At 40.9% G+C, this 13,901-nt stretch overlaps 1 protein-coding gene across 5 annotated transcripts in view; it reads right to left on the bottom strand.

Annotated features, from left to right (window-relative positions):
* Gmps (guanine monophosphate synthase) overlaps positions 1–13,901 on the bottom strand; it is a 65,134-nt gene that overhangs the window by 34,384 nt on the left and 16,849 nt on the right. For all 5 annotated transcript variants that reach the window (XM_076574189.1, XM_015989665.3, XM_076574188.1 and 2 more), the window contains 2 exons: positions 5,457–5,638; positions 1,092–1,206 (listed from right to left, as the gene is read on the bottom strand). In XM_076574189.1, coding sequence (XP_076430304.1) covers positions 1,092–1,206; positions 5,457–5,638 — 297 coding nt within the window. The remainder of the gene's footprint in view (positions 1–1,091; positions 1,207–5,456; positions 5,639–13,901) is intronic.

Below are 13,901 nucleotides of genomic sequence, written 5' to 3'. Positions count from 1 at the left end.
AATCTGGGCCTCACCCTCTCCTGGCACCCAACATAAAGGACAAGCAAGAAACTTCTGCCTTTGCCTGCTCACCTCTACTATTGATTCATTGGCGTCAGAGCCTACTCCTTTGGGATTCTGATGTATACTGAAGTCCAGCTGAGACATCCAGCCTCATGGACTGAACAACCACTGGATTCTCACTTTCCATTGGGAGACAGCCATTGTTGGATTAGCTGGACCATAGCCTATAAGCCACTCTAGTAAATTCTCTCTATATATGTATATATGTTCTGTTCCTCTAGAGAACCCTGACTAATATGGGGGAAGGATGAGAGGATTCTTTTTTTGGGGGGAGGGGGGTTGGAGACAGGGTTCTTTCTCTATGTAGTTTTGGTGCCTGTCCTGGATCTCGTTCTGTAGACCAGGCTGGCCTCAAACTCAGAGATCTGCCTGGCTCTGCCTCCCGAGTGCTGGGATTAAAGACGTGCACCACCGCCACCCAGCCTGAGGGGATTCTTTTTTAAGTGAAAATGTTATAGTACTCAATAGGCTTCAGTAAGATTACTCATTTGTGGGTAGTTTGGACTATGCAGCAAAAAGTTCTGTACCTAAGCAAGATGAAAGAGAGGGAAGGAAGATAGAGAAGGAGAAAGGGAGAGGAGAGGGGAAGGAGAGGAGGCTCATAAAATGTACTAATATGCAACTAATAGTAATACATTATTTAGGGATGTTTTCTAGCTCTATTTCCAAACAATCACGTAAGACAGTGTTTAAATGCTATAATGTGACAATCTTTTGGCTTACAACTATAGGGAGAACTTTTAAATTTTTATCTGGTTTATGTTTCTATTCCCTTAGATCTTGTTTAGTAAAACTGTGAGACCCTATCTCAGATGATAGATAGACAGGCAGGCAGGCAGATGGATGGATGGTGGTTTATTAAGTAATTTAGTTACTTATAAACAGATTTCCTTATAAGGTCAACTCCACCATAGTATAGCAATCAATACACTGTATTAATATGCCCAATTATCTTAAAGAGACAAAGAAAGTTTAAATCATAAGAATAAAACATTTAGTAAACTCTCAAACTCAAAATGCAGCTGTACCTGCATGCCATAGCAAATTCCAAGAACAGGCTTGCCAATGGTAAATATTGCTGGATCAAACCAGGGAGCATCCTCTGCATACACAGAATTAGGTCCTCCAGATATGATAATAGCCCTGTGGATTGAAAGAGGAGTCAGTATAGAATGTAACTGTAAATCTTTAATTAATATCTTCAACATCTGTCCAATTTTGCCCCATATGTCCAGTTCTTAAAGGTTAACCCTTTAGCTAAGTTACAATTTGCAACAAAACATTAGTATATTAACTTCGGAATGGAATTAGTAATGGAAAGGTGCAAACTGAGGCCACATTCCTCACCTAGCCAGTAACACAGCTTATCTGGCCTTCAGTGTTCACTCTAAAAACTTAATGGGACTATCACGAGAAATTTATGTTTAAAGATATTTCCTTAGAGGGAAGAAAAAAATCAAAAAACTAAAGCTGACTTTAATTATTATTATTTGGGTTGTTTTGATTTGGGTTTTTGAGACAGTGTCACTATGTTGCCAAGGCCAACATGGAACTTCATCCACCTCCCCACTTCATGAGTGCTGGGATAATAGGCACACGCTGCCACAAGAAGCTAGCCATTAAGCATTTACTCCTGCATGACTCTGAACAGCTACAATCAGAAACAAGCAGGCAGAGTTGTGCTTGTCTATAATCCCAGCACCCGAGAAGCTAATGCAGGAAGATCATGATTGGATGCCAAACTGGCCTATGGAGTACCACCTAAGAAGAAGCAGGGGAAAACAAACTGTAAGCTAGGGCATTATGAACCAAATGTATAAAGTAATCTTAGGGACTGAGTATACAAAAATATTCCGTACGGTGACATACAAAGGTTGGAAGAAAAAAATTTGGGGATAGCATTAGAGAACAGACCTGTAACCTAACTCTTAACAAAGCTAAAATTCTGAGATACACCTAAAGCCTAAGCTATGCCTCAGTGGTAGTGCTTGCCCAGTGGCAGAGTACTTGCTCAGCTTATAAAAGGTCCTGGCACAACAGGAGGAGGGGCAGGGGAAGCAAGCACTTATAATCAGGGTCGCTAGGATCTCAATCATGTTTAGATTTTTGTTTTTGAATTTTGTGCATGTGCATGACAGGGGTAGGAGGCACAAATACCACAGTACTTAAGGAAACCAGAAGCTAGCCCTACCCAGTCAGTTCTCTCCTTCCACCTTATTTTGAATTCAGGTACTGAATTCAGGTCATCAGGACTGAACGGAAGCACCTTTACCTGCTGAGCCAACCTGCCAGCTCCATATTCACTTCTATTAGATAAACACTAGAGCTGCATAGTGAGACCCTATTAACAAAACAAAAACCACGGTGCCCAGGATCCTTCATTTGTCTATTTTAGTCTGTTAAACAACTTCAGGCTGTAAGAATCTTGGTCATGTTAAAAATTTAAAAAGAGACAGATTCAAGAAAGGATAAACTCCAGGAGTAGTTAAACCAATTACGAGAAGCTTCACTAACTCTAGTTAACCACACTTTCTTAGTCTTATAATACCCTTGTTATTTTGAAAGTTGCTTGCTTGCTACAACGTTTATGCATCATGCACATAACAGGTTATAAACAAAAAGTGGTCAACATGTTTCTCATGATACAAAACTAACTAAAAGAACAGTCAAGCTGGGTGTGGTGACACATGTTTTTAATCCCAGCAGTGAGAGGCAAGTGGATTTCTGAAGTTTCAAAGCCAGCATGGTTTACATACTAAGTTCCAGGATAGTCACAGCTACATAATGAGATTATGTCTCTAAAAATGAACAAAACAATGGTGAAATAGAACTTCTAGCAGAAAGGATCAAAGTAATAAAAGTCACAGTAATAAAATATCTATGCCACTTCTACAAACAAACAAAAAAAAAGGAAGGAAGGAAGAAAAAAAGAAAGTCAGCTCTATTCAAAAACAGGACATCTCCATCTCCATCAAACCTCTCCTCAGGAGGCTTAGCAAAAAGATTGCAAGAGGGGATGGATGACACCAAGGAAACTGTTTTCCAGACACAACAGGACTGCCACACATATGAACTCACAACGGCTGTGAGAGCACGCAGAGCCCACTCAGGTCCCAGAGCTGAGGGAAAGTGGACATTATCTCTCACCCCTAGCCAAGAAGCTGCCTCCAATTTGTCAACTGCTTATACAGGAAAACTTAGTTTCTCCACTGGAGTCTCACTAGGTATTCAAACCACACTTAAGGACAAGCCCCAAGCCCAGCGGTAGATGGCCAGTACAAAATGAACTCAGTGGCATTTTTAGTTTGTTTTTTTGTTTGTTTGTTTTTTGGTTTTTCTTTTATTCTCATATTGCTTTGTTTGGGTTTTTTAAAACCTTACTGGTCTTTTGCTTGTATATGATAGTTTCCAATTTTGTTTTTATGGATTTTGAGGGTTTTTTTGTGTCTATGTGTCTCTATGTTTCTTTTATTATTATTATTATTTTATGTTTTGTTTTTCCTAAAGAGAGAGAAAGAGAAAGGTATGGGAGTTGGGGGCGGGGAGAGCTGGAGGACCTGGAAAAGAGGAAACTGTGATCAGAATTTATTATAAGAAAAAAAATATTTTCAATACAAAAAAAAGCAAGCAAGCAAGCAAGCAGCTCTGAGGACTTGAGAGATGGCTCAGCAGTTAAGAGCACTGGCTGCTCTTCTAGGGACCAAGGTTTGATTCCCAGCACCCACATTATGGCTAACAACCATCTGTAACTTCAGTCCCAAGGGATCTGATGCAGGAGCACTAGGGATGCACGTGGGTGCACACATGCAGGGTAAGCACCCATACACATAAAATAAATAAAAGGATGTTCATTGGTAGTAAACAGGTAAATGAAGATAAGGTGGTATATACCTGAATCCCCAACACTAAAGAAAGAGGCAGGAGGTTCATGAGGTAAAGGCCCTTGGGATCAAGTAAGAACTCTCAGAGACCAACACTGAGGATGTAGCTTAAAAATACTGAGTCTGGGGGGCTGGAACAGTGGTTAAGAGCAATGGATGCTCTTCCAGAGGACCCAGGTTCAATTCACAGTACCCACATGGCAACTCATACCTGTATGTAACTAGTTCCGGGGCTTCTGACACCCTCACAGACATGCATGCAGGCAAAACCCCAGTGAAAATAAAATTAAAATGAATTATATTTTTTAAAAAGTACTGAGTTTTCTCCTGTCAAAAACTTGATAGGTGGTGGCACACATCTTTAATCCCAGCACTCTGAAGGCAGAGGCAGGCAGGATATTTGAGTTCTTGGACCAGCCTGGTCTACAGAGAAACCCTGTCATGGGGGGAAAAATGACTACTGGGAAGGCCATAAGAACTTGCCGTACAAGCCTGGTGACCTGAATTCCTTCTGTCATCAAAGTCCAAGGAAAGAACCAACTATCTTCTCTAGCCCAGGGGCTGGGTTGGTGCTACCCCTCCCCCCTTCCCTACATGATCCAAGCCATTTTGATTATCTGCCCTTTTGGTCTATTCTTTACTTTCTTGACCATTCTCTTGGCCCAGCTGCCCCTCTTGGTCAGTGGCTCCTCTTTCCTCTTCCCCCTCCCAACTCTCCTCACATGGCTCAGGGTCATATGCACTCTGGACTCTCCCAGATGTCTCTGCCTCTGGCTATGCTTTCCCTTGTATCTATAATAAACTTTCTCTCCCACCATACCTAAGAGCAGTCATGTCCTTCCTTTTTATTTCTTTGTTTTAATTCACCTACTGTAAAGGTCTGAGAGTCAATTAAGGATGGACACTGCAGTCCCTTCTAGGAAAAACCTATCTAGCACTAATCCACAGGAAAAGACAGAGCATTAGCCATAGATAGATAGCTGCTGAACCAAAAAGCCTCACCTAACTTGACTGTTTTGACCGTTAAGAGATATGAACCACTGGAATTAGCCCAACTTGACGTAGGAATGGTTTTGTCCTTTAGCAACCAGTTATTCAGGGTTGGAAACAAAAGGGACTTCCTATATAAATACTTCCTCCCTTTCAGCTACTCTACCCAACTATTTGTCCATATTTCTTTTGACTAAATGCTATAGGGTCAATGAACAAATGACTACTAGAACCACACCTAACTCTGACCCACACACAAATCATATCAAATATAAACTACTCAAACAACATACTAGCTGTATAATTAAAGTCAAAGTAAACTCCCCAGCATCATTGAAACAAACAAAAAAATTAAGACATCAAGGTAATCTTTTTGACTAAAAGTATAAATTATTCCTTTTAAATTCCAAATCAAAGCTATAGGGAACTTCTTTAAAAACCATATTGGGTTTTTACAGAAAAATCCACAACGCTCAAGTAAACTAATCATAAAATATTCCAAAATCTAAAGTCAAAGGCTACCGAAATCCTTGTTCCTTTATGGCGAAGGCTGGTGTTTCCAAGGGGAAGATTTCCGACTGTACAAAGAGCTCCCGCACTCTCCGGTCGATGATCTTCCCATACTGAGCCCCAGCATCCAGAATGACAACAGCTCCTTCGTAGTGTTGACAGCCATCCTTGAGGTCTCCTCCGGCATTCTCTGGCTACAAGTAAGACAAACAGAAATTCTTACTTATAAAAATTGTATTACTCAGGGCTAGTAAGGTAGATAGCTCAGCAGGAAAAGACTTGTAGCCAAGCCTGAGGACCTGAGTTTGATCCCTGAGGCCTACACAGTAGGAGAGAAGTAATTCCTACAAATTTTCTGCCCTCTGGACTGGGAGGTGGTGGGGCACACCTTTAATCCCAGTACTCAGAAGACAGAAGCAGGCAGGTCTTTGTTTTTATTAGTTCAAGGCCAGTACACTGTGTCCTCACATACACAAAATAAAAGTAATTCTTTTTAAATTACACCTTTTAAAAAATAGGGACTCACTGTTAGATCCAAGACCACCCAGAAATGCAACCTGTTAACTTACGTTGCCTTTCCAAGCTATGGATTCAGAACTTCTTTTGAGTGGAAGATGTTGGTACAGGCCCACACATGGACACATGAAGATGAGTAACTGACTGATGTGGTCACTCTTGCTAATGTGCTTTATGTAAACGATCCAGAGGGGAACAGCAAACAGTCCTGTCCTGCTAGAAATCCTGATTCCTGCCTGTTATGCCGGTATTCCTATTACTTATGCCTCCTCTATATGTTGCCCCAATAGGCATAGCATTCATTCTCTGTGAAGCATATTAATGAGGTGACTAAAACGTGCTGCTAGAGTGTAAGTATGGGGAAATTCACTTTAACTAAAATCTTTCGCAATAGACATACCTAACTTAGAATACTGACATTTTTAAGTTTTTCACTTTTATCCCTGTCAAGCATAAAATCTTAACACTTCTAGAAAGCAATTTAGCAAAACAGAGATGCTGTTTGGTTTTTACAGCCAACTTAACATAACCTAGAGTCACCTGGGAAGAAAGAACCTCAACTGCCTGTATCTGATTTTGTCTGTCAGCTTCTCAATTGGGGCATTGTCAGAGGACTACTTCATTAAGGATGGCCCAGCCCACAGTAAAGATACCATCCATAACTAGGCAGGTGGTCCTGGGCTAACAAAGCTAGCCAAACACAGTTTGAAAAGAAGTCAGAGAGTAAGAAGCAAGCCAGAGAAAGAAGCAGCCTTCCTCCTGCTTCTTGCCTTGACTCCCTCAATGATGAATTGAGACCTGGAACGTAAACCCTATTCCTTACCAAGTTGCTTGTGGTCAGAATGCCTTATCATAGTAACAGAAGGAAACAAGAACAAATGTGCTATGAAATAGCCACCTGGAAAATAATGCAAAAGTAGGTGGAGTAGGCATGGATGCAACAAAATTTTCCATGTTCTAAAATCAAGTTGGATGATAAATCCAGTGTGCTATTTTAATCTAGTATATTATCTTGGTTTCTTCTTTTTATATGTGTGTTTCAAATTTACCTAAGGAAATATTTTTTAAATGTGCATGTGCTCTGGAAATCCATGCAGGGACTGCATTTACAATATAGCCCAATCAGCCGAGCAGTGATGGCACACGCCTTTAATCCTAGAACTCAGGGGGCTGAGACAGGCAGATTTTTTTGAGTTCGAGGCCAGCCTGGCCTACCGAGAAAGTTTCAGGAAAGCCAGGGCTACACACAGAGAAACCCTATCTTGGAAAAACAAAACGGGAGGGGGGGGGGAGGAAAAGAAAACAATACAACCCCATCTTAATACAGTCTATCTAAAAATTCAAAGAGTGCTTCACAGAAGAATGAACTCTAAAAAACCAGAGTATGGGTGGATTTTTATATCTTGATGCACTTTCTTCTCTTTTGGCTGTCTCTGTGTTTGTAAAAATGTCCTACAGGCTTATCACCGGGAGACAAAGTAACACAGTGTACAGTAACTACTCACCACTTTCAGCAGATTCTCAAAGAAAAGATGTGACTGGTCATGATCAGTTATGCAGTCATTTTTTAACTGACAATGAAGTTTGTACTTTATGTAACCACAGTTAACATATGATAACTGAAATCCAAACCAGTTAATTAAAACTCTTTGTAAATCCAATCAAAAAAATTGTTCTGGCCTGGTAGCAGCAGCAGCAGCAGCACACACTTTTAATCCAAGCACTCTGGAAGTGGAGGCAGGTGGTTGAATCGCTGTGAGTTTTGAGGCCAGCCTGGTCTACAGAGCAAGTTCCAGGACAGCCAGGGCTACACAGAGAAACCATGTGGGGGGCGGGGGGTTTGCTTATCAGTACCATGTAAAACAAAAACTTCCTGTAATGTTAAAAAGTCTGTTTACTTGCTCTTGGTAAAAACTTAGGAAGGTGCTAATTAATGGGACTGAGTGTAAAATGTACACAATGTACTCTAGTTGTCTTTTAAAAGGACTTCACTGTTGGTCTAGGGAGATGGGTCCATGGCCAAAGCACTCGCTACAGAAGCAGGAAGACTTGAGTTTAGACCCCAGAAGCCAGCACAACAGAAAACTATAAGTGTGTGCCACCTGTGTGCAGGTGCCCAGACAGCCAAAAAGGGGCATCAGAGCCCCTGAATGGAGGGAGTAGCAGCTTGTGAACTATATGACATAGGTGCTAGAAACTGAACCACAGCTGGCTACCAACTTTCTTATCCAACCGTTTTCAACAACTAAGGTATCGATGGAAAAAAAAAAAAAAAAAACAGCACCCAGTAATGAAAGCAAGTTCTTTTCCCTCCAAGCTCTGTTCTATTCAGTCTGTACTATTCACAGTCAAGTTTGGTTTAGTAATTAGATTTTTAAACTTTTAACATATTGCAGAAACTATTCTAGTTAATTATTCATGGTGGCTCAGGTCTTTAATTCCAGTACTCTGCATACACACAGCAAATCTATAATGCCAGTACTTTGTAATAGCAGATCATTAGTTTCAAGGTCATCCTCAGCTACACACTGAGTTTGAAGGGAGTCTGAGGATGGACTGGGACATATCCACACAAAAGTCTGTCTAAACAAACCTTTCTGGATCTATTTAAAGGATTATATTCTGCCCTGGTGTGTTTTAGTTTATTCATATGATTCTAACTGTAGTTGACGGCAACACAGCTCATCTTACATAATGCATGGAGTAGCTTTAGGAAATGGTGTTGGTACCAGAAGTCAGACATCCAAGTACAGTAAGTAGTGCATTACACAGGATCTGAGATCATTATCTCTGCCTCCTTTATCACAGTACCTAATGCATGAATTTCTATTACAACTATTTTAATGAATCACTTTTTTTCACATTCTTGTATTTATTCTGTGTGTAGGTGTGCACACATGCACACGTGAAGGTCAGAGGACAACTTGTGGGAGTCTCATACTTGGGTGGCAAGCATTTTTCCCACTGAGCCATCTCCAACCCAAAACATATGTTTTTAGTTACAGGAAAACAAAGGAGGGGCTAGAGGTGGCTCGGTAGTTAACAGTGTCTGCTGCTCTGCCAGAGGACCCAGATGTGAGGGACCCAAGGGTTCATTAGGTTCTTCACGTGTGCTTTTGTTTATAATTTCCCAGACTCATTCTGGTCCTCATTCTAAACCATTCCCTGTTATGTATGCCACCTGGCACTTGACCTCAGTCAGACCTCTTCTTGATATTTTCTTACCTTTGGCACTAAGCATGAGGATTGTTTGAGCCAATGTCTTGAGAGCAGAAACAACACTGTGCTGAGTCTTAAATGTCCACAATTGGCTCTTATACTTTTGCCACCATTAAGAGAACATGAAGAGCTTACTAGCATTGGAGTAGACAAGATAAAGTGGGGCTAGACAAGGAAAGGTGGCCCACAAATTTCTGAACGAGGAATAATGATAGTTTCAAGTTCCTTATTTTTGTGACTATTAATTACCATTCCTGTGACTATAGCTAACTGATATGTCATAGTAACATTTAAAGAAAAATCACTAGCCGGGCGGTGGTGGCGCACGCCTTTAATCCCAGCACTCGGGAGGCAGAGCCAGGTGGATCTCTGTGAGTTCGAGGCCAGCCTGAGCTACCAAGTGAGCTCCAGGAAAGGCGCAAAGCTACGCAGAGAAACCCTGTCTCGAAAAACCAAAAAAAAAAAAGAAAAAGAAAAATCACTATAGAGCGTAGTGGTGTAGCACTTTGCCTAGCACATATGAAGCCCTTGGTTTGATCCATAGCATTGTTTAAAAAAAAAGTATCAAATGCCTTTCTGAAATTTTGATTCTGTTTTTCATAATCGTATATACCAGAAATATACAGTTTAATCAAAACTGTAAAAAATGTTTATAGTTAGCTCTGTAACCTTGTCTTTTTTAATAATTTATTTTTAAGGGGCTGGAGAGATGGTTCGGTGGTTAAGTAGTTCAGTGTCTGCTCTTCCAGAGGACCTGAGTTCAATTCCCAGCACCCACATGGCGGCTCACACCTGTATGTAACTCTAGTTTCAGGGTATCCAAAACCTTCACACTTATATACATTCGCAAAACATGAATGCACATGAAATAAAAATAAAAAATAATTTAAGATTATATCATTTCCCCCTTCCCTTCCAAACCCTCCCATGTGTCCAACCCTTGCTCTCTTTCAAGTTAATGGTCTTTTTCTTGGTGTGTGTGTGTGTGTGTGTGTGTGTGTGTGTGTGTGTGTGAGAGAGAGAGAGAGAGAGAGAGAGAGAGAGACCCCTAGAGAGAGAGCGAGTCCCCCCCCCTAAATATATGAGTACAATCTGATTAGTCCATATAATGTAATTTGTATTTATTATGTTTTCAAGGCCAATGTCTGTGTTCTTTCCTAAGGAAGACTATTTCACCTGCTTTCAGAATTCCTTAGTTGCCTGTAGTTCTTTGTCTGAGATTCAGGCATTGTGAGTTAGCATGTCTATTGGTGTTTTCCTTGTTCATTGTTCAGGTCTTGTTTAGTTAGTCATGTTGGTGAGACTTTGGATGTGGCTTTGTAACCTGGTCCTTATGATATACATCACACTGAATTCCTCTTTTTTCCCTTTCAATTTTTTTTAAATTTGTATGAGAGTGTTGCCTGCATAAATGTATGTACACCATGTGCACGCCTGGTGCCTGAGAAGGTCAGAAGAGGATGGATTTTAGCCAGTTGTGAACTGCCATGTGGATACTGGGAGTAGAACGTGGGTCCTCTAGAAGCAGCCAGGAAAAGCTCTTCAGAGCTGAGCCATCTCTCCAGCCCCACTACACACAGACTCTTTAGCTTTGGACATTAAAATGTAATGCAGACTTTAGTTTCTTTCTCTCTTAATAAGAGGCTGACTCAGAAAAAAAAAAAAAAAAAAAAGAGGCTAACTCAGGAAAGAAAGACATCAAGCAGGAGGAGGAATCACCTAGAGGAACTAGAACTTCTAGAGGTAAGCCAGAATATCCTACACTCCACAGGGTAATAAGCTCAGCAGATAAACTGAGAACATGTCACATTAAATAACTGAAAACAGCTTTTATTTCACTTAAAAAAGAAAATCCAACTTAGGTGCTAGGGATGAGGCTTAGTTGATAGATCTCTTGCCTGGAATGCAGAATCCTTGGGTTTAATCTCCAGTACAACACAATCCCCAGTGTGGCATAAACAGAACTTTGTGATGAAGAGTGATGGAAAGCAAATGGCTCGGTCCTTCAAGGTCATCCTCAGCTATATAGCAGGCATCTAGCCTAGGCTACATTAAACCTTGTTTCAAAATAAAAACAAAATAAAATTCCAACCTTATTAAATCCAGTCTACATGCTGAGATTATCTGCATGGTCATCACCACGCCTAGCTTCAAAGGTTTTTGTTGTCTTTAAATCTTGTTTTAGCCTGGTGTAGTAGTACACATCTATAAATAATCCTAGCACTTGGGAGGTGTAGGCAAGAAGAACAGCAGTTCGAAGCTATCCTCAACTACAAATCCAGTCCATGCTCGTGAGACTCAGCCTCAAAAACCAACCAACCAACACTGGATGGCTACAGGTGCCAGGATGTGCATCTGTTAAGCACTGGAACCTATATATCCCAACCCGAGAAATGGGAAGCATCAACACCTACTCAAAGCTATCCTGTCGAAGCAGTTCAAATTAAGCAGAAAAATCAAATGGCTATCAAATTATGAATGGACAAGACAAATCCTGAGATATACATATATTGTAAAAACCACAATAATAAAGAGAATAAAGGCTAAAGAGATGAATCAGTAGTTAAGAGCACTGACTGTCCCTCCACAGAACCCAGGTTCAATTCCCAGTACCTACATGGCAACTCACAATCAGCTCCAACTCTAGTTTCAGGGGATCAACACCCTCTTCTGGCCGCCATGACTACCAGGCACACATGCAGTGCAGATACTCATGCAGGCAAAACACCCATACATATAAAGTAAAACTTAAAAAACAAACCACTGGCATATACATCACCACATTTAACAATGCACTGCACTGGGTGAGGACATCTGCAACCAATATACGACTATATAGGCAACACTACAGATTATTGTCAGAGTGTGCAGGAACTTCCGGAGTGATAGAAATGTTTATATACAACTACTGGGGTGGTTGGTGAGGACATTTACTATCAAAATTCAACCTATATACTTGAAGATCTGTACAGGTTACTACATAATACATATAATCTTAATAAAATTTTAAATTAAAAAAATTCCAAACTATCACCTATCTCCACAAACCAAAAGATGCTGTCACAATGAATAACTCACCCTCAATCTTCAATGGTATTAGATAGTGAAACTCTATACCAGAGTCATTTAAGAGAGCCAATATTCAAATCTAAGAGCCAGTTTGCTTGCTACAAAATCACAATGCTGAGCTAAGATTGTACCTGACTAGCATGTTCAAGACCTGGGGTTAGAGAGGATCACAAGAAGGGGCCGGGAGAAAGGAAGACAAGAAGCAAGGGGAACAAAGTGGAAGACGTAGTTCAGTAGATTGTCTGGAATGTGAGGCGCCTTTTATTGGTCTAGCATATACACACACAGTAAAAAATATAACATTTCATCAATCATTTGCTGAACACCTGTGGCCAGGCATTGTTACCTGGGTAAAATCAGCACTGCTGTATATAAATAACAAATTAATTCAAACATGTTTTTAAAGACTGCATCTACTGTTGGAGTCCACCTAGGTTTCCTAGTGGCTATACCCAGCAGGACTGCATAAGAGGATGATTGGACCAAAGGCCTGAGTACCAGGTGTTTGGAAGAGTCTACACTTGGCTTTAACTAGCAAGGGGGAGGTCTTTGGCTCCTCCCCTTGGCATTGTTATAAAAAGCCCTTTTAAATAATATTCTGGGTTGGTGGATAAGGATCCAGGCCCACCCAAGGCTATCCTGTGTTTCTATCTGTTGTTTCTCTCCACTCTAAATTTCTAAATCTCTTACCCCTCACTCCTCAAGAGTCCCTGGGGGAAATAAATGTGGGAGCTGGTCTCACACAATTCACTATGGTGGGGAGAGCACCTAGAACAATTATCCAAGAAGTGAAAAACCAATTGGGGGTGGGTTCACAGATTTGCAATTCCAACCCTCAGGAAGTGAAGGCAGGAGGAAGTTAAGGACAACCTAAGATACATGAGACCTCTCCCTTCACACCCCTTCAGTCTCTCTAAAGTAAAATGCTGTGGCCCACAGGAATATATCATAAGAGCTCAGCTGGTTATGGCAAAGTCACTACCTGGAGGGATCAAGGAATTCCTTCAGAGGAAGCCAAATCCCAAGGAGCTTTTGGTGTTACTTGGCTTGTTATATATCAGCTATATTCTGTTATGAAAATCGTGTGTCATTATAGGTTTCCCAATTGATTTTTCCCTAAGAAGGGCTAACAGTGTGGACTGATCACTCTCTGGACATATTCAAGGTATTTGAAAGAACAGCCTCAGGAAAAGCTTCCTCTGGAATCAGATATCTCCCCTAGCCACTTTCAAGGACTAGTAGTAATAACAGTCCACATGCTAGTCTCCTGATTTAAGGTAAATTCCACAAGGAGACACTGCCTAGGTCAGGTGGACCTTAAGTAATAGCTTTACACAATTTTGCTCGGACCCTCCTTTCTTACAGCCTTACTAACTTTATAGACCTCTAACTCCTTACCTAACCACTTCTAGGAATAGTTAGATAACCTTCTGCTCTGACAGCTATGCTCAGCCAGAACCCTGAGCCAGTTCAAGTCTCCCTGTAATTATCATCATTGGCAGCATCCGGTCAGGTCCATCCCCAGTTGGAGGAAAGTACCTTATCAGAGATACCTCCATACTCTCTATGAAAAGACTTAAGCATCCAGACTCCCTGTTTAAGAAGGCCTGGTGGATGTGCCAATTAAGCTTAACTTCTTCCTTTCCCAAATCT

This window comes from Peromyscus maniculatus, chromosome 6 (genome assembly GCF_049852395.1).
Source record: "Peromyscus maniculatus bairdii isolate BWxNUB_F1_BW_parent chromosome 6, HU_Pman_BW_mat_3.1, whole genome shotgun sequence".
In the NCBI taxonomy this organism is placed as follows: Eukaryota; Metazoa; Chordata; class Mammalia; order Rodentia; family Cricetidae; genus Peromyscus; species Peromyscus maniculatus.
The sequence above is the reverse complement of the archived record's forward strand: the minus strand, read 5'-3'. Positions and strand labels throughout refer to the sequence as shown.